The following is a 19,057-nucleotide window of genomic DNA, read 5'->3' as shown; positions in this document are numbered from 1 at the left end:
GGGGAAAAAAGAATAATAAAAATAATATATATGTGAGAGAACAAAGGTTGTGCCCTTGCCGAAGGCAAAGCACACCCAATAATAATAATAATATATATGTGAGAGAACAAAGGTTGTGCCCTTGCCGAAGGCAAAGCACACCTAAATATCACCAAGATGTCATGAGAAAATACAGCAGAGTTAGGCCTGTCAGTGCCGCACAGGCCCACTTGATCAGACAACGTGGAGGGTTGGAGGCGTACTATCCATATGATGACAAGTGCTGGTTGGTCTGTCAGTGCTGCACAGGCCCACTTGATCAGACAACGTGCAGGGTTGGAGGCGTACTATCCATATGATGACAAGTGCTGGTTGGTCTGTCAGTGCCGTACAGGCCCACTTGATCAGACAACGTGGAGGGTTGGAGTCGTACTATCCATATGATGACAAGTGCTGGTTGGTCTGTCAGTGCTGCACAGGCCCACTTGATCAGACAACGTGCAGGGTTGGAGGCGTACTATCCATATGATGACAAGTGCTGGTTGGTCTGTCAGTGCCGCACAGGCCCACTTGATCAGACAACGTGGAGGGTTGGAGGCGTACTATCCATATGATGACAAGTGCTGGTTAGTTGTCGTTTGGTGGTGAGTTGCCAGGGCGTGACATATTGCTGCTGTGCCCATGACACTGTGTTGGTTTGAAAGGCTGTTGAGTGGCTGGTGGGTTTTGTGGCGTGACACCTTGGCTTAACAAGGAGGCACCCTGTAATAGGGCCCCCTGTCTCATATCACCAAGATGTCATTAGAAAATACACCAGAGTTAAGTGGCTGGTCGGTTGTTGTGGCGTGATGTCTTCTTGTTGGTCTTCTTGTTGTGTTGATGGGATCCTGCGTTGGACGGAAGGCTGTTGAGTGGCTGGTCGGTTGCTGTGGCGTGATGTCTTCTTGTTGGTCTTCTTGTTGTGTTGATGGGATCCTGCGTTGGATGGAAGGCTGTTGAGTGGCTGGTCGGTTGCTGTGGCGTGATGTCTTCTTGTTGTGTTGATGGGATCCTGCGTTGATTTCGAAGGCTGGAGATGCTGGTGGGTTTTTGTGGCGTGACATCTTGGCTTAACAAGGAGTCACCCTATATTAGGGCCCCCTGTCTCATATCACCAAGATGTCATGAGAAAATACAGCAGAGTTAGGCCCGTCAGTGCCGCACAGGCCCACTTGATCAGACAACGTGAAATGGAGGGATGGAGGCGTACTATCCATATAGATGACAAGTGCTGGTTGGTTGTCGTTTGGTGGTGAGTTGTTTTGTTGTACCTTTGTCATGGCGTGACAAATTCTTCTTGTTGGTCTTCTTGTTGTGTTGATGGGATCCTGCGTTGATTTGAAAGTCTGGAGATGCTGGTGGGTTTTGTGGCGTGACATCTTGGCTTAACAAGGAGTCCCCCTGTAAACGGGCCACCTGTCTCATATCACCAAGATGTCATTAGAAAATACAGAGTTGAGTGGCTGGTCGGCTGTTGTGGCGTGACGTCGTGTTGATGAGATCCTGTGTTGGAAGACTTCGGAGCCGCTGACTGTGTTTGGACAGTCATGTTTTTTCTTTGCCCTAGATGTTAGAAGTTAGAATACAATATACAGGATTATGATAGCTGTAGTAAGTTTGCAATAATCCTGATTGGAGACAGTCTTGTGATCTGGAGATGTAAATATGATCCAACAGTGTGTTCTTCTCAGTGGTGGCTTCTCTGACCAGTTGTGTATATCCTCTTGACTGAAGAAGGTTGGATATTGGCTTTTTTCCACTGGACAGTAAATCTTCATTGAAATCTACACAAAGTACGATAGGCTGGCAATCCATAACGTCTAAAGATTCCAAGAGGCTTTGCAGGTTTGAAAGGAAGTGTCCAATATTGTAATCCGGTGGTCTGTACACAACAGCAATCAAAGCTTTGACAGGGGACTCCAGTTTGACAACCAAAAACTCCAAGTCAGTAACATTTTGAAGGTACTGCTTTTCACAGGCATGGTAATGGTTTCGGACATACATAGCGACACCACCTCCGCTTCTACTTGCAATGTGAGGATGGTTGGTGTAAGAGAGGTGTCTGTTGCGTTTGAACATGTTGTAGCCCTCCAGTTGTAGACTTTCAGCAACAAAAGATCCTGATAGATGAGTTTCGGTAAAACATAAAACGTCTCCAAGTGTCAACTGGTGATGAGATTTGATATCGGCAACGTGAGCTGGCAATCCTTCCATGTTGTGATGGATTATCGTCAATGTTTGCGCCTCGTGTGTGGTCTGTTGATACTTGATAAGTGGCATAGTGCTGTCCAACGATGCTCTTGTCATTGAGTCCAGTGATGCTGTGATTGCAGGATCACAAAATATCTTCTTCTCATCAAAGTCCGTCATTTTCAGTCCTTGCAGTGAAGTTGTTCTACTCAGAGCCACGTAGACCATTCCGGGTTGGAAGACACGTTTTAATGAAACCACTGCAGATTGTGTTGTCATTCCTTGGACTTTGTGAATTGTACATGCAAAAGCCAGCCTGACGGGAAACTGCCTGCGAACCACTCCTTTTTGTTTCAGGTTTTCCTCTACCCTCTCTATGTACACCAAGTGTCCAGCATCACCTGATGAATTGTCCCGATACCTTTGTCCTGCATTTGGATTGTCCAGCACAAGTCCCAGCGAGTTTATAGCTGTAACACCATTCTCTGTCTGGGTGACTATTCTCGCAATCTTTCCAAATGTCCCGTTAACAAGCCCGTCTTCCACATCTATGTTTCTGGTGATCATGATTCGGGCACCTTCAGCTGCTTGTAGCATGTCAAGTAGATTGTCCTTTTGTCCTTTTAAAGGATGGCGTTGCTTTTTCATCACTCCAGTTTTAGGGTCTCTTCTATAGTCCTCTGCATCTATATTGATGACGTTGGAATGGAGGACAGACACAGTTGCAGCATTATGTTTATCAACTTCTTTGTTGGTGGAAAAGATGTGTAGCACGTCATTAGGGCAGCGGGCGGGGTCAGTCACAGCCTGATGAAGCAGAGCTTTGTCATCGTTGCTTAAGGCATCCGTCTTCTGCTTCACTCTGATTCTATTCAAAACCTCAGCGAATGCAACATCATCTCTCTGTCGCATAATCTCCGTCAGTGTGATCATTTGAAAGTAGTCTTTCCAGAAGTCATCTGTATCTTCCTCAAACACGCAGAGCGGTTTACTTCTTCCCAGTGGGGGGAGCTGATAAAAGTCTCCTACTTCCAGTACCGACATGCCACCAAACGGCTTCTTACTGCCTTTGATTTGCTGTAATCTCCAGTTGACGTAGGCAAACAAGGGCTTTGAAATCATTGACACCTCGTCAATAATGATGATCTCGGCGTTTGATAACTGGGCCCTCACTTCATCTATGAGATTTCCAAGTCCTTGGTACGGTGGCTTTAAGCATCGTGGCAACTTTAGGACATAATGCAAAGTGTTGCCTGAAATGTTGAAAGCAGCGGTTCCTGTCCTTCTTTTCTGAAAAGCGAGCATATCTGATGATTGCAGACTTCCCTCTGGTGCGTTTCTGGATCATTCCCATGTTGTTTTAATAGGCTGACACGCTTGCCATCTTCTGTTTCCTTGCCGTAGACAATCCTGTAATGTGATGCAAAATCTGCTAGACACATGTTTTCAAACTCTGGCGTTTCAGGCCTGGCTCTGTATTTGTCGGGTATACCCGTCATCCACACATTCTCACTTTCCTCTGGTTTCTTCTGCAATGCGCAAAGTGGGAGATTCATTTTCAGTGCATTGTCACTCATTTGTAGAAATAAAACCCCACGTGAGCAAGACTTCATTTTCAGGCTGCACGTACGGGCCACAGACTCCTGGGCGCTGACCTCTCTGTGTTTGGAATAAGCCTGAAGGACACCTTTCATTTCATCTCGTTCCGTCTGATTTTCTGGGCTCATGTCTTTGACTATCGTTTTGAGATAGTCACTCATCTCACGCTCTGGCTTGGATATGTAGGAGAGCATGTACATGATGCAACCATACTCATCAAGAATGTACTGGATGTCCATGTTTGCGTTCCACGCCATTAGCAAATTTGGATTGTAGTTGTTCACCCAGCAGTCCTTGACATCACGCTTCATTAAAATGACGCTTGCGGAGGTCAAAGACTCAACATACGTGTCGTACTCATCAAACGTCATATTACACTGCGCCAATAGCTGTGACATGTCTTCAACCTGTGCTTTTGGGTCGTTTAGCAAGTCCCAGACCGGTTTCAGTTTGTTCTTGGCTGCTTGTGGTGCCATTGCAGGTTCTTGGGGTGGTCCTTCCTCTTCTTGTGGCATAGGGTAAGTTACGCACGTTTTTTTTATAGGTGGTTTTGGAAATCCAAATCTGCATACTTTGTTACCTTTCCTGCATGAGTTGGAATGACTTCTGCTGTGCATTTGAACGTCTGTGACATATCTGTGAAGTAAGGGTTGTTTGTCTTCATCAGGCAGCTGGCATGAAATGTAGCGATCCACAAAGTCACATACCTCGTCATCCCGGTCTTCTCCGACGATAGGAGCTCCTGCTACCCAACAGAGACAATGTATATGGGGGCTTCCTCTCGCCTGAAATTCTACCAGGTAAAAGTAATCGATAACTTCACCGATTGGCTGCGCAGGACCCAACAGCAACTGTCTCATCAGAGCATCAACCCTCTTGTCAAACATGCGCATGGTGGTTACAGGGTTACTTCTGAGAATGTCACATTTCTCAGCCCAGTCTAGCTCAGAAAAATCCACCCGTTGACCTTGTTGTGCTTTGATGGCTGTGATTACCTCTGGCCATCTGAATTCTGCAGCAGAGAAGGTCAGGAAGAAAGTTGGCTTTCCTAGTTGTCTGACCGTGGCTAGCAAATCCTTCAGAGTTCTATCCCAGTAAGCTGGAGTCCCTCTCAGTGGTTGCATGAATCTTGTAGCATCTCTGTTCCTCACCAACCTCTCCTCTGTCCTGTAGCAACTTGTTGGATATTTTCCGTCCGTCCTTGGTCTTGGATTTTCCTTTCCTTAACTGAATTGACATGCTGCTTTTTGCCAGGTGAGTCTCTGTGACAAACTGCGCAAAAAACAGGTAGCTTTGGTCTCTTGCAAAACGAGTGTCAACACAGAAAAGCCTTGCATTGAAATACATGCTTGGGGATAGTTTGACTTGTCTTGTCTCGTCTAATGTATTCCTTCCAGTAGGGAACTGAACAGGGAAAGCCATTGCCTCAAGCCTTGGGACTTGGAAAAAGCTAACAGGCGTGTTTCCTTGTGCTGGTGCGATGCTGAAAATCCCATCTCCGTAGGTCAGTGTTTCTTCTCCAAGGTCAAGTGGCTGTAAACAACTGTCCAAGCCAACTCCAGGTCTTAGTGCAGCTTTTTCAGTCTCTGCATTGGGAGGTTGTTGGTCATGGTCTTCCTGTTGCTCATAAGCAGGCTGTAAAGCTGCAGACTTTACCTCTGATAGATCAGCACTTTCAGTTTCATCACCGCTATCAAGGTCCATCTCATCATCATCATCCGTTCTCTCATCAGCTCTGATTGTAACGTTTCTGTAGTCAGGGTGTGTGTCAATGAGCTTTGATAGTCCTGCTACTACATTTCTCATGTTTACAGTGTGAAACAGCTGGTGGCCTTTGTAAACCAGACGTCTTTTCAGCTTCACTCTGTATAACTGGGATGAACTGCATGGTCTTGGTAAAGTATTTACCGTTGTTTCCACCTCGGATGGCACCGACACCACAGCGCCATGTATAGCTGCTTGTCGACCTTTTGGAAGTGTGACAATCTTGGCAAATGGCAGTATTTTAGCCAAAAGTTGTCTTTCCAGCACGTTCAAATCACAGAGCTCTGGGGGAATGGGCTCCAGCTCCAGGTTGTTAGCCACAGCAATGGATGATTTGTTTCCTGCCTTCAAATGGGAATGACAGCTGTGACAAATCCACTCTTTTTTCCTTTCTTCTGGTACAGTGCATTGTTCAGGACCTTGACATTTATCGTCGCACACATGGACATATTGCCCTGTCAAACAGACAGCAACAATGTGTGGATTCTTCTTGTAATTGCTGCGATTGCAACACTTTACTTGGTTGGGGAAAAGGGTGCGATGGCACATTGTGCACACAAAAGTTGGTCCAGCTTTAATGCATTCCTTGAAAGTGGATATAGCTGTCTGCATTAGGCTGTTGTCCACTGGTTGATTGTATTCACGTGTAGAATGAGTCCATTGTCTGTATTTCCTACTTACTTTCAAGGCACAGCGCATCTTGTGGGCCATCTTAAAACATGCTTCACTGTGACACTTGCTTTTCATGTAACTGATGCATTGTTGCAAATGATGTTTTCTGAAAGCAGGATCATTGTGATACTTGTGGCGCAAAGCTTCCTTTTGTTTTTTCCTGAAAGCAGGATTGTTGTGGTACTTGTGGCGCAAAGCTTCTTTTTGCTTATTTAAGTGATGTTTTCTGAAAACATGATCATTGTGGTACTTTAGGCGCAAAGTTTCTTTTTGCTTTTCTCTGAAATCTGCATCTGTTCTGTATCTGCTGGTGTTGTGTGCACCATGCATTACTTGGGTTCTTTGTCTTCTCTTTTCTTTGTCGCTGTTCTACATTTAACTTGGGAAATGCATTACTGTCCTTTGACATGCCTTGTGTGGATGGTGCATTGAATGACTGCAGATGTTTGTTGGGTGGGAATCCATTTTGTGTTACATCTTTGGTCTGTGTCACCTTCTCCACATGCTTTTCACTTTGTGGCTTTTCAGATTGCACTGATAGGTATGGCGAACCACCGGATGTCTTGGACGGTGAAAGATGTCTTGCATGTTGAAATGCGACTGGCATGAAGTCATACTGTAGTCCATCAATAGGGCCTCTGCAATCTGTCAGTAGCAATTCATACAAAGTATGAATCCTTGCAACCATCTCATTCAAATGTGTGAAAGTAAGCATAACCGCTTTTCCATTTCTGTCAGGTAGTCCATCTGCATTTCGACAATGAGAATCAAACAGTCCATATCTTCCAGACTTGTCTCTGAACACAGCAATGCAATATGGTGATATACTAAGGAGGGCATGAGTAACACCCGCAGAGAGACACTGAAGTCTTGTGGAGAGATCAAGAAACCAAGCCTGGTTGTGACCGTCTCCCCTGGCTCTCACGCATCCCATCTCCACCGGAGATTTAAGTACATTGTACTCATGTTGGTCATTGTTGATTCTGTGTGGTAGTTCCTCCATGGTCAAGTGTTGGCTTTTATATTTTTTTCCTCACTTTAGCTGTTTTATAGTTTTGTCATACAATCTATTGCCCGTGTCCAGTATCTTGTCAAGATCAGCCTTCCTCAGGTCATCAACCTCATTGTGATATGCCAAAAATGTCAGAGCCATGCATGTACACTGCTTGTTCCTTGACTTTACATAGCCAATACGACCCTGATGAGTTGACGCCTGCACTGATATCTGACTTTGTAGGATGCATTGTTCTTGAATATTGTAATTTTCAGAAGTGGAAATCACACTTCCATTGGGCTCTTGAACTGGAAACTGAGCTGTGCATGAGGATGACACCACAGGTTTTCTACACACTTGTCCACATTCACCATCACTTCTGTGTGGCTCTGCACTCTGCAAGCGTGGGTCTGAAAGGTCCAATTTAGACCAGCGCAGCTTTGCAGACTGAGATTTCTTTCCCTTACGTGGCATGACTGTATTGACACTGCTGAAATGGCTGAAATTCTGATTAATGTGTAATAGTTATTACAAACCTGTAAGCTTTGTCTGGGATGAAAAAGTGGAGTAGAATCGGAAGATCTTTATACAGAGTAAATAAGCTAGTTTACATACCTCAAATGCTGGCTACTGTAGCCTGTACTTGTTATTACCAACCTTTAACCAGAAGCAGTCCAAACTGTAGAGAAAAGAACCTTGGAGATGTGGGCACAGATCTGGAACGACTAGAAAATAAAAACACAATTTCAAACACAAAAGTGTTATTGGAAAGAAATTTATGACTGATTATGTGATACCTTGAAGTATATGGCATGTAAATATACAGCGTCTTATGAGGGTCGATTTAATGGGACTATTTAAGTTAATTAATATAACAAGATATAAGCTTATATAATTATTAATACTTATGTGATTCTACAATAATTAACATTTTGAACACAATTATAGTTTGTTTATTAAGTCAGAATTGTAAGAACATTAAAAACAGATGCAGTTGTGTGTTGGTTACACAACTTCACTTTGGCCAGGCGCTTCATTCTCAGTACAGACATGAAAGGTGAAGCATTTCATCTTGTGTGCTTACTGGTAAAAAATAGTCTCTCCCTAGCAGGTATTCAACACACACAGTGGCACAATGATACAATAATTGGTGTTCCTAAATTAGTTGGGGTAAATATTGTGTAAAATAAGTCAGATAAAAAAACTGTAGTCTGCATATAAAGCAATCTGCTAACATGACCATGCAGGTGTCTAGTGTATTGGAAACCGCACGTGTATGTGGGACGATTGGATGTAGTACGATGGGATTTATACTAATTTACCTTCACAAATGTCACTGGGCAACAGGGCTCAGTCTGGCCTTCTGGAGATGCAGAACACAGATCAGGACCATTCGAAATAAATAAGAACATAATTGATGGATCGCGACTCCAGTCGAGCTGTCGAAGATGCTTGATGGAAAAAGTTGTTCCCATGTTGTAGGAAACAAGTCTGTCTCAAAGTGTGTGTGGTTAAATTAGCAAGAAGTGAATACATGTCGTTACGGATAAGGCGTCTGGCTTATGGTGAGAAGATTGAGAGTCGCTTCCTGGTTGTCCACAGAATTGTGTTCCTTTCTCTGAACTAGATCCATCTTGACTCCTCTCAAGCTGTTGAAGATGCCTAATTAAGGAATGGTGTTCTTGTAATTGAAAACAAGCTATCTCAAAATGTTTGTGGTTAATTCTTAAGCAAGAAACCACGAGGCCTAATGGATAAGGCGTCTGACTTCGGATCAGAAGATTAAGGGTTCGAGTCCCTTCGTGGTTGTCATCAGCATGATGGATCTTGATTGCTGTTGAAGAACTTTAAAAGCCATCAGTTGTTCTCGTTTTTGGAATCAAGCCATCTCAAAGTGTTTATCTGAACCTGATGGATCACGAATCCAGTTGAGCTGTCGAAGGTGCTTTATAGAAAAAGTTGTTCACATGTTGTAGGAAACAAGTCTGTCTCAAAGTGTGTGTGGTTAAATTAGCAAGAAGTGAATACATGTCGTTACGGATAAGGCGTCTGACTTAAGGAATAGTGTTCTTGTAATTGGAAACAAGCTATCTCAAAATGTTTGTGGTTACTTTGAAGCAAGAGACCACGTGGCCTAATGGATAAGGCGTCTGACTTCGAATCAGAAGATTAAGGGTTTGAGTCCCTTTGTGGTTGTCATCAGCATGATGGATCTTGATTGCTGTTGAAGAGCTTTAAAAGCCATCAGTTGTTCTCGTTTTTGGAAACAAGCCATCTCAAAGTGTTTATCTGAACCTGATGGATCACGACTCCAGTTGAGCTGTCGAAGGTGCTTTATAGAAAAAGTTGTTCACATGTTGTAGGAAACAAGTCTGTCTCAAAGTGTGTGTGGTTAGATCAGCAAGAAGTGAATACATGTCGTTACGGATAAGGCGTCTGACTTAAGGAATAGTGTTCTCGTAATTGGAAACAAGCTATCTCAAAATGTTTGTGGTTACTTCTGAAGCAAGAGACCACGTGGCCTAATGGATAAGGCGTCTGACTTCGAATCAGAAGATTAAGGGTTTGAGTCCCTTCGTGGTTGTCATCAGCATGATGGATCTTGATTGCTGTTGAAGAGCTTTAAAAGCCATAAGTTGTTCTCGTTTTTGGAAACAAGCCATCTCAAAGTGTTTATCTGAACCTGATGGATCACGAATCCAGTTGAGCTGTCGAAGGTGCTTTATAGAAAAAGTTGTTCACATGTTGTAGGAAACAAGTCTGTCTCAAAGTGTGTGTGGTTAAATTAGCAAGAAGTGAATACATGTCGTTACGGATAAGGCGTCTGGCTTATGGTGAGAAGATTGAGAGTCGCTTCCTCGTTGTCCACAGAATTGTGTTCCTTTCTCTGAACTAGATCCATCTTGACTCCTCTCAAGCTGTTGAAGATGCCTAATTAAGGAATGGTGTTCTTGTAATTGGAAACAAGCTATCTCAAAATGTTTGTGGTTAATGCTTAAGCAAGAAACCATGAGGCCTAATGGATAAGACGTCTGACTTCGGATCAGAAGATTAAGGGTTCGAGTCCCTTCGTGGTTGTCATCAGCATGATTGATCTTGATTGCTGTTGAAGAACTTTAAAAGCCATAAGTTGTTCTCGTTTTTGGAAACAAGCCATCTCAAAGTGTTTATCTGAACTTGATGGATCGCGACTCCAGTTGAGCTGTCGAAGATGCTTTATAGAAAAAGTTGTTCACATGTTGTAGGAAACAAGTCTGTCTCAAAGTGTGTGTGGTTAAATTAGCAAGAAGTGAATACATGTCGTTACGGATAAGGCGTCTGACTTGAGCCTAAACCATGCAACGGAACGTAAATCCCAATAGAAGCAACTCAATCGCTACCAAGACGAAATTTTTGACACCTAGGTTGTCTATTTAGGCCAAATATTGACTGAGTTTTAGGGGGGCAAAAAGAAAAAAAACTAGAGAGGGTACAATTTCTGGGGAAATTGTAGGGTGTGCTTGCTTGCGTCGGTTGCACAGGGGTCCGTTTTTGAATGACATTTTTACAACTGATTTCTGTATATTTTATATGAAAATGCATAGTTATTATTTATAAAGATTAAATAGATTAAAAAAAAACAGACAAAAATGCTGCTCATTTACAACTGAAAATACGAGTGAAGTGTAGAATGAAATAGATGTCTTCTCATTTCCCCTGCAAGAGGCAGCCTCATCGTTGAATCAAAACGAATACATTTGGCAGACCGGTGTAAAAATTGACCTAATCTCTATGACTTAAACGTCATTTTAAGTTTTTCCCTTCTCCTGATATTTTCAGGCATGTAGCCTACTCATTGCATTCATTCATTAATAAAGAACCCCCTTTGAAGATTATTCTACGACGTTACCCGGCAGTAGAAGATGGAATCGCGATTCAAACAGTACCATCTGCTAACTGAAAATATGCCCCCCAAAACGTAAATAAGCTTGACATTTATTTAGTGGAAAATCGCTCATTCATAAAAAGCTCACTGGTAGCGACCATTGTCAGTAACAACGCAAAATGCGATATAGCCCTGTGTGGAGAAGCTGCCCTGGTAAATTGTACTACTACGGTACAGTACTAGTAGACTACTGCTGTGTTCGTCTTGGTAGCGATTGCGTTGGTTGAATTTGATTTAACGTTCCGTTGTACGGTTTAGGCTGAAATTAATTATTTTCATGAACAGATTGACAAAGTTTAGGCTGTGGCAATGATGTTCAGGTTAGTAGTTAGATAGATTTTTGATTTAAGTTAGGGGAGTGCCGAACATGTTCTGTCGCCATTTGACTTCCTACAGCTGTGTAGATGTTTTTGTAGTGTCTCGCGTAGGCTACAGCGTTTCAGTGAGCAACACTGGTTTGAAACCACAGGTAATGATAATTTCACCCACAAATCGTTTACTTGTAATGTAATGTCATAATAAATCCTACAACGAAAATGTATTTGTGAGTAATGTTTATTTTAACGATTGAAAACAGATGCATCATAGACCACTGTAGTATGTGTTACCCGGGCAACAGAGGCTAATGTCATGATGCTAATACTTCAGTGAAATAGTAGACTACTGTTTCCGAAAGTAGATGTACTTCCTTCATAAAATCAGCTTATATTGTACATTACACGTCACAATTGTGTGTCATATCACAAAGTAAAATTAGTAAATAGTTATCACCCTGGCCTCTTTGCTTGTGGCGTTTCTGCAGCTGCCTTGCAATGAGACGGGCCACGTCGACCTAGATTAAATTGATAAGGTCGGAACCAAGGGAGACAAATGGTAACCGCGGTCGGACCCGTCTGCCAAGCGGCCGTGCGGCTGCGGCCCCTTTGGAATCTGTCTAGGGTAACGCAGCTATGGCTCGGGATTTCAGTGCGCTGCAAGTTCTACAGCAGATGTTTGCCAATATCGAGCAAAGTGAGTCTGAAGAGGAGGCAGAAGATGTGTCAGAAGATGACGGGGAAGAGTGTGCAGAGAATGTAGCAGAAGAGGATGACGAAGAAGAAGAAGAAGACGGGCAAGAGTACGCGGAGCATGTGTCAGAAGAGGAAGACGGGCAAGAGTACGACGCAGTCAACCACGACAAGTGGCTGCCGCCGCCGCCGACGACCAAGCCCCTCAAATCGACAGAGATACTTTCTTGTCGAAAAACGGCCAAATTGAATGGTGTTCGATTGCGTATCGGAGGAATCCGAGGCTGCTGTCGCAACGTGAAAGTACAGAGAGGACCCCCAGAGGACCCACAGCTTACGCCGTTTCCCACGCTCACGACATCGTCTCCGCATTTTTACTCTTTGTCACGCCACAAATCGAAAGAATAATCTTGGACGTGACAAATCGGGAAGGTTATCTGAAACGCGGAGAGGAGTGGAAAGCCATGGACGCCACTGACCTACGTGCCTACATAGGGCTGCTAATCCTGGCAGGGGTGTACAAGTCCCGAGGCGAAGCGGCCGCCAGTCTATGGGACGCGCAAAGCGGCAGAGCGATTTTCCGCACCACCATGCAGCTGAAACTCTTCTACACCTATTCGACGTCGATACGATTTGACGACCGTGGGACACGAGCGGCGAGACGCACGACGGACAAGTTGGCGGCGATAAGAGAGGTCTGGGATATGTGGGTAGAGAGATTACCACGCCTCTACGACCCAGGGCCCGAAGTGACCGTGGACGAACAACTGCTCGCGTTCAGAGGACGGTGTCCTTTCAAGCAGTACATGCCAAGCAAACCGGCGAAATACGGCATCAAGTCGTGGGTCGCGTGCGATGCAAAATCAAGCTACGCTTGGAAGATGCAAGTCTACATATTTCTTCACCTCTTACGAACTCGGACGAGAGCTCATGGCGACGAGAAACATGACCGTGGTTGGCACCGTGCGAAAGAACAGGGCCGAGCTCCTGTCCGAGCTGCTGACGACGAAGACGCGACGGGTGCTGTCGTCGCAGTTCGCCTTCACTCCAACCACCACTCTGGTTTCCTACCTCGCGAAGAAAAATAAGAACGTTTTACTCATGAGCACACGCCACACAGACGCTGAAATCAGTGACAGAAACGACGGCAAACCGACCATCGTCCTGGATTATAATTTGAACAAAGGCGGAGTCGACAATCTGGATAAGGTCATCACGGCCTACAGCTGTAAAAGGAAGACGGCCCGCTGGCCCCTCGTCATCTTCAGCAACATCGTTGACGTCTCCTCCTACAACGCCTTTGTGATATGGAGAGAGGTCAACCCCAACTGGATGCCGCGTAAGCGCAACAAGAGAAGGTTTTTCCTCGAGCAACTCGGAAGGGCCCTCGTGACTCCGCTGATCGAAAGAAGACGATGTCTGCCCCGCACTGGAGCTGCTGCCGCGGTTGTGAAAGATCTACGGATGGCCAGCTGTCGCGATCCGCCTCCTCAACGGCGACCCGGAGAGGATGGCGCAGCGGCAGCAGCAGCCGCCACCGCCGCCTCCTCATCGGCAGGACCGACGTCGCCGGTCCCTGCCAGTAAGAGGAAGAGATGTCAAGTCTGCCCGGTGAAGAAGGACCGTAAAACGTTCACCGTTTGTCGCGGGTGTAAGAGGCCTGTCTGCAAATCCTGTTCGCATGTATACTGCCCCACATGCCCCACCGAGCTGGGCTTCGGCCAAGGAGAGGTTCCCGTTGACCCTGGACGACCCGCGGGAGTGTGTGCAGAAGACTGAACAACTCAGTCGAGTGCAGAAGAGGGCTTTGCTCAAGCCACTGCGCTGCTAACGCTACTACCAACACATGCATGGGATGTATAGATGATGTATCAGGACGGCGGGCTGGAGGTTCTATCCCTAGTGCTGTCTGCGGGTCGTTGTGAAGCACGGTGTCATGCGTGGTGTGACAACTTCATGATACAAAAATAAAGTGAAACATTTGATTTTATTCCTCGCGTTGTCTTCCTAGCCTAGTCGTGGTGAGGCAAACTGACGTTGTGACAACTTTTTCATAATAAAAAAAAAAAAGTGAACCCTTTTATTTCTAGCCTTGTCTGCCTAGCCTATTAGTACACTCTCGCGCTGTATCCTAGTCTGCGCTGTGACTCACCATACCTAGTCTGTTACGCCACCCTCGTGCTGACAACCTTTCGTAATACAAAAATAGTGAAGTGAAACATTATCCGTCGAAATATCAAAATGAAATCATATTTGCCCTGACCGTCAAGCGAACCCGGGCCACGGAGCTGAAAGCCCCACAGTCTTGCCACTAGACCACCAGGGAGACTTGTTTATTGCGCTGTCTCTGCCTTTTTGTTAGACACGGCAACGTCTGTGTTGTTTATTACGAGACCCCGCACTGTCTCCGGTTCCTTGTGACCCACAGCGGTCTTCTGACAACTTTTCATAATACAAAAATAAATAAAGTCAAACCTTTCATTCCCACGCTGTGGGTCACAACGACCCCCGAGACAGCGCGAAGGTGGCGTAATATACAACGCTGTGGGTCACAACGACCCCCGAGACAGCGCGATGGTGGCGTAATATACAACGCTGTGGGTCACAACGACCCCCCGAGACAGCGCGAAGGTGGCGTAATAGACAACGCTGTGGGTCACAACAACCCCCGAGACAGCGCGAAGGTGGAGTAATATACAACGCTGTGGGTCACAATGACCCGGAGACAGCGCGAAGGATAAGTTCAGGTTGCATAGACAATGAGGAGAGCGTAAGGGTTATTGTGCTGTCTCTGCTTTTTTGTTAGACACGGCAACGTCTGTGTTGTCTATTACGAGACCCCGCACTGTCTCTGGTTCCTTGTGACCCACAGCGGTCTTCTGACAACTTTTCGTAATACAAAAATAAATAAAGTCAAACCTTTCATTCCCACGCTGTGGGTCACAACGACCCCCGAGACAGCGCGAAGGGGGCGTAATAGACAACGCTGTGGGTAACAATGACCCGGAGACAGTGCGAAGGATAAGTTCAGGCTGCATAGACAATGAGGAGAGCGTGAGGGTTAAGCGAACGTGATAACCGCTACACTACGGAAACTGCCAACTCCTGAAAGACAGAAGCCCAGTGCACACACAAACACGCAAGTAACAAGGAAACAGAACAAGGACACACATTTAAAATCTTGACATGGGCATTTCGACTCATGAACTAGTTGATACTCTTCTTCAGCAAGCTAGCAACAAATGAGATTGTCCAAAGCAACCTTTCCCAATCCTGGACCTCAGGTTTCCCTGCTCTGCATGCGTTAGACCTGATTGGACCCTTACCAAGCTCTACAGAAAACGACGGAGCATGTGGCACCAGGGTACTCCAACAAACTTGTAACTGTCGACAATGCATCAATTATTTACGAGACTGCTGATAAAAGGGGACATGTTTCCGCCCGGTCTCGAACCGGGGACCTTTCGCGTGTGAGGCGAACGTGATAACCACTACACTACGGAAACTTCTTCCTAACCAACAACAGAATCTCACTGCACACCCCCACACACACAAACAAGGACACAGAACGAGGACACGCCTTTATTATGTCAAATGGGCATTTGGGCTCATGAACCAGTTGATATGGTTCTTCAACAAGTCAGCGGGCACTGAGACGGTCTAAGGCAGTGGTTCTCAACCCTTGTCCTCAGGCCAGCATGCTTTAGATCAGTGGTTCTTAACCCTGTCCTCAGGGAACCCCTGTCCTGCATGTTTTTAGAGGTTTCTTGGCTCCAACACACCTGATTCAAATGCATGTTCGTTACAAGGCTTCTAGAGAGCTACATAACGACCCACTTATTTGAATCGGGTGTGTTGGAGCAGGGAAACATCTCAAACATGCAGGGCAGGGCAGGTGGGACCAGGATCGCGAACGACTGGTCTGAAGGTCTCAGAAGTAACAAAGGTCCTTGGCCCATGACATTCATGGTAATCTTGCTGAACGGGATTCTACCGACTGGTAGAAACAACGGAACGGCTTAAAAGGCGAATCCGCACAAGTGGCACTGACTTCCCATTTCAAAGAATAACATGTCAACTCCACTGAATCATGGGACTTCTTGGGACATTGGGACTACATGGGACATTAACTACTCTCGAGAGGATCGCCATTGGACGAAAACCGAGGAAAGATGCAGAAGTTTCCACCCGGTCTCGAACCTGGGACCTTTCGCCTGTTAAGCGAATGTGATAACCGCTACACTACGGAAACTGCCAAATCCTGAAAGACAGAAGCCCAGTGCACACACAAACACGCAAGTAACAAGGAAACAGAACAAGGACACACATTTAAAATCTTGACATGGGCATTTCGACTCATGAACTAGTTGATACTCTTCTTCAGCAAGCTAGCAACAAATGAGATTGTCCAAAGCAACCTTTCCCAATCCTGGACCTCAGGTTTCCCTGCTCTGCATGCGTTAGACCTGATTGGACCCTTACCAAGCTCTACAGAAAACGACGGAGCATGTGGCACCAGGGTACTCCAACAAACTTGTAACTGTCGACAATGCATCAATTATTTACGAGACTGCTGATAAAAGGGGACATGTTTCCGCCCGGTCTCGAACCGGGGACCTTTCGCGTGTGAGGCGAACGTGATAACCACTACACTACGGAAACTTCTTCCTAACCAACAACAGAATCTCACTGCACACCCCCACACACACAAACAAGGACACAGAACGAGGACACGCCTTTATTATGTCAAATGGGCATTTGGGCTCATGAACCAGTTGATATGGTTCTTCAACAAGTCAGCGGGCACTGAGACGGTCTAAGGCAGTGGTTCTCAACCCTTGTCCTCAGGCCAGCATGCTTTAGATCAGTGGTTCTTAACCCTGTCCTCAGGGAACCCCTGTCCTGCATGTTTTTAGAGGTTTCTTGGCTCCAACACACCTGATTCAAATGCATGTTCGTTACAAGGCTTCTAGAGAGCTACATAACGACCCACTTATTTGAATCGGGTGTGTTGGAGCAGGGAAACATCTCAAACATGCAGGGCAGGGCAGGTGGGACCAGGATCGCGAACGACTGGTCTGAAGGTCTCAGAAGTAACAAAGGTCCTTGGCCCATGACATTCATGGTAATCTTGCTGAACGGGATTCTACCGACTGGTAGAAACAACGGAACGGCTTAAAAGGCGAATCCGCACAAGTGGCACTGACTTCCCATTTCAAAGAATAACATGTCAACTCCACTGAATCATGGGACTTCTTGGGACATTGGGACTACATGGGACATTAACTACTCTCGAGAGGATCGCCATTGGACGAAAACCGAGGAAAGATGCAGAAGTTTCCACCCGGTCTCGAACCTGGGACCTTTCGCCTGTTAAGCGAATGTGATAACCGCTACACTACGGAAACTGCCAAATCCTGAAAGACAGAAGCCCAGTGCACACACAAACACGCAAGTAACAAGGAAACAGAACAAGGACACACATTTAAAATCTTGACATGGGCATTTCGACTCATGAACTAGTTGATACTCTTCTTCAGCAAGCTAGCAACAAATGAGATTGTCCAAAGCAACCTTTCCCAATCCTGGACCTCAGGTTTCCCTGCTCTGCATGCGTTAGACCTGATTGGACCCTTACCAAGCTCTACAGAAAACGACGGAGCATGTGGCACCAGGGTACTCCAACAAACTTGTAACTGTCGACAATGCATCAATTATTTACGAGACTGCTGATAAAAGGGGACATGTTTCCGCCCGGTCTCGAACCGGGGACCTTTCGCGTGTGAGGCGAACGTGATAACCACTACACTACGGAAACTTCTTCCTAACCAACAACAGAATCTCACTGCACACCCCCACACACACAAACAAGGACACAGAACGAGGACACGCCTTTATTATGTCAAATGGGCATTTGGGCTCATGAACCAGTTGATATGGTTCTTCAACAAGTCAGCGGGCACTGAGACGGTCTAAGGCAGTGGTTCTCAACCCTTGTCCTCAGGCCAGCATGCTTTAGATCAGTGGTTCTTAACCCTGTCCTCAGGGAACCCCTGTCCTGCATGTTTTTAGAGGTTTCTTGGCTCCAACACACCTGATTCAAATGCATGTTCGTTACAAGGCTTCTAGAGAGCTACATAACGACCCACTTATTTGAATCGGGTGTGTTGGAGCAGGGAAACATCTCAAACATGCAGGGCAGGGCAGGTGGGACCAGGATCGCGAACGACTGGTCTGAAGGTCTCAGAAGTAACAAAGGTCCTTGGCCCATGACATTCATGGTAATCTTGCTGAACGGGATTCTACCGACTGGTAGAAACAACGGAACGGCTTAAAAGGCGAATCCGCACAAGTGGCACTGACTTCCCATTTCAAAGAATAACATGTCAACTCCACTGAATCATGGGACTTCTTGGGACATTGGGACTACATGGGACATTAACTACTCTCGAGAGGATCGCCATTGGACGAAAACCGAGGAAAGATGCAGAAGTTTCCACCCGGTCTCGAACCTGGGACCTTTCGCCTGTTAAGCGAATGTGATAACCGCTACACTACGGAAACTGCCAAATCCTGAAAGACAGAAGCCCAGTGCACACACAAACACGCAAGTAACAAGGAAACAGAACAAGGACACACATTTAAAATCTTGACATGGGCATTTCGACTCATGAACTAGTTGATACTCTTCTTCAGCAAGCTAGCAACAAATGAGATTGTCCAAAGCAACCTTTCCCAATCCTGGACCTCAGGTTTCCCTGCTCTGCATGCGTTAGACCTGATTGGACCCTTACCAAGCTCTACAGAAAACGACGGAGCATGTGGCACCAGGGTACTCCAACAAACTTGTAACTGTCGACAATGCATCAATTATTTACGAGACTGCTG

At 45.7% G+C, this 19,057-nt stretch overlaps 1 protein-coding gene and 9 non-coding genes across 10 annotated transcripts in view; 4 read left to right on the top strand and 6 right to left on the bottom strand.

Moving 5' to 3' along the window:
- The first annotated feature begins 8,973 nt into the window (after window positions 1-8,973).
- trnar-ucg (transfer RNA arginine (anticodon UCG)) lies at window positions 8,974-9,046 on the top strand. Its single transcript has one exon. It is a non-coding gene; the product is annotated as a tRNA-Arg (tRNA).
- Window positions 9,047-9,360: 314 nt separating this feature from the next.
- On the top strand, window positions 9,361-9,433 carry trnar-ucg (transfer RNA arginine (anticodon UCG)). Its single transcript has one exon. It is a non-coding gene; the product is annotated as a tRNA-Arg (tRNA).
- A 315-nt stretch (window positions 9,434-9,748) lies between these two features.
- On the top strand, window positions 9,749-9,821 carry trnar-ucg (transfer RNA arginine (anticodon UCG)). Its single transcript has one exon. It is a non-coding gene; the product is annotated as a tRNA-Arg (tRNA).
- A 2,291-nt stretch (window positions 9,822-12,112) lies between these two features.
- Window positions 12,113-19,057, top strand: part of LOC134029308 (uncharacterized) — a 69,207-nt gene continuing 62,262 nt past the window's right edge. Inside the window, exons 1-2 of the mRNA XM_062473394.1 lie at window positions 12,113-12,472; window positions 13,097-13,771. Coding sequence (XP_062329378.1) covers window positions 12,113-12,472; window positions 13,097-13,771 — 1,035 coding nt within the window. The remainder of the gene's footprint in view (window positions 12,473-13,096; window positions 13,772-19,057) is intronic.
- On the bottom strand, window positions 15,603-15,675 carry trnav-cac (transfer RNA valine (anticodon CAC)). The gene has a single exon. It is a non-coding gene; the product is annotated as a tRNA-Val (tRNA).
- trnav-aac (transfer RNA valine (anticodon AAC)) lies at window positions 16,349-16,421 on the bottom strand. The gene has a single exon. It is a non-coding gene; the product is annotated as a tRNA-Val (tRNA).
- Window positions 16,759-16,831, bottom strand: trnav-cac (transfer RNA valine (anticodon CAC)). The gene has a single exon. It is a non-coding gene; the product is annotated as a tRNA-Val (tRNA).
- trnav-aac (transfer RNA valine (anticodon AAC)) lies at window positions 17,505-17,577 on the bottom strand. The gene has a single exon. It is a non-coding gene; the product is annotated as a tRNA-Val (tRNA).
- Window positions 17,915-17,987, bottom strand: trnav-cac (transfer RNA valine (anticodon CAC)). Its single transcript has one exon. It is a non-coding gene; the product is annotated as a tRNA-Val (tRNA).
- On the bottom strand, window positions 18,661-18,733 carry trnav-aac (transfer RNA valine (anticodon AAC)). The gene has a single exon. It is a non-coding gene; the product is annotated as a tRNA-Val (tRNA).

This window comes from Osmerus eperlanus, chromosome 11 (assembly GCF_963692335.1).
Source record: "Osmerus eperlanus chromosome 11, fOsmEpe2.1, whole genome shotgun sequence".
NCBI classification, from domain to species: Eukaryota; Metazoa; Chordata; class Actinopteri; order Osmeriformes; family Osmeridae; genus Osmerus; species Osmerus eperlanus.
Note: the sequence above shows the minus strand (reverse complement) of the source record. Positions and strands in the feature narration are given on the sequence as shown.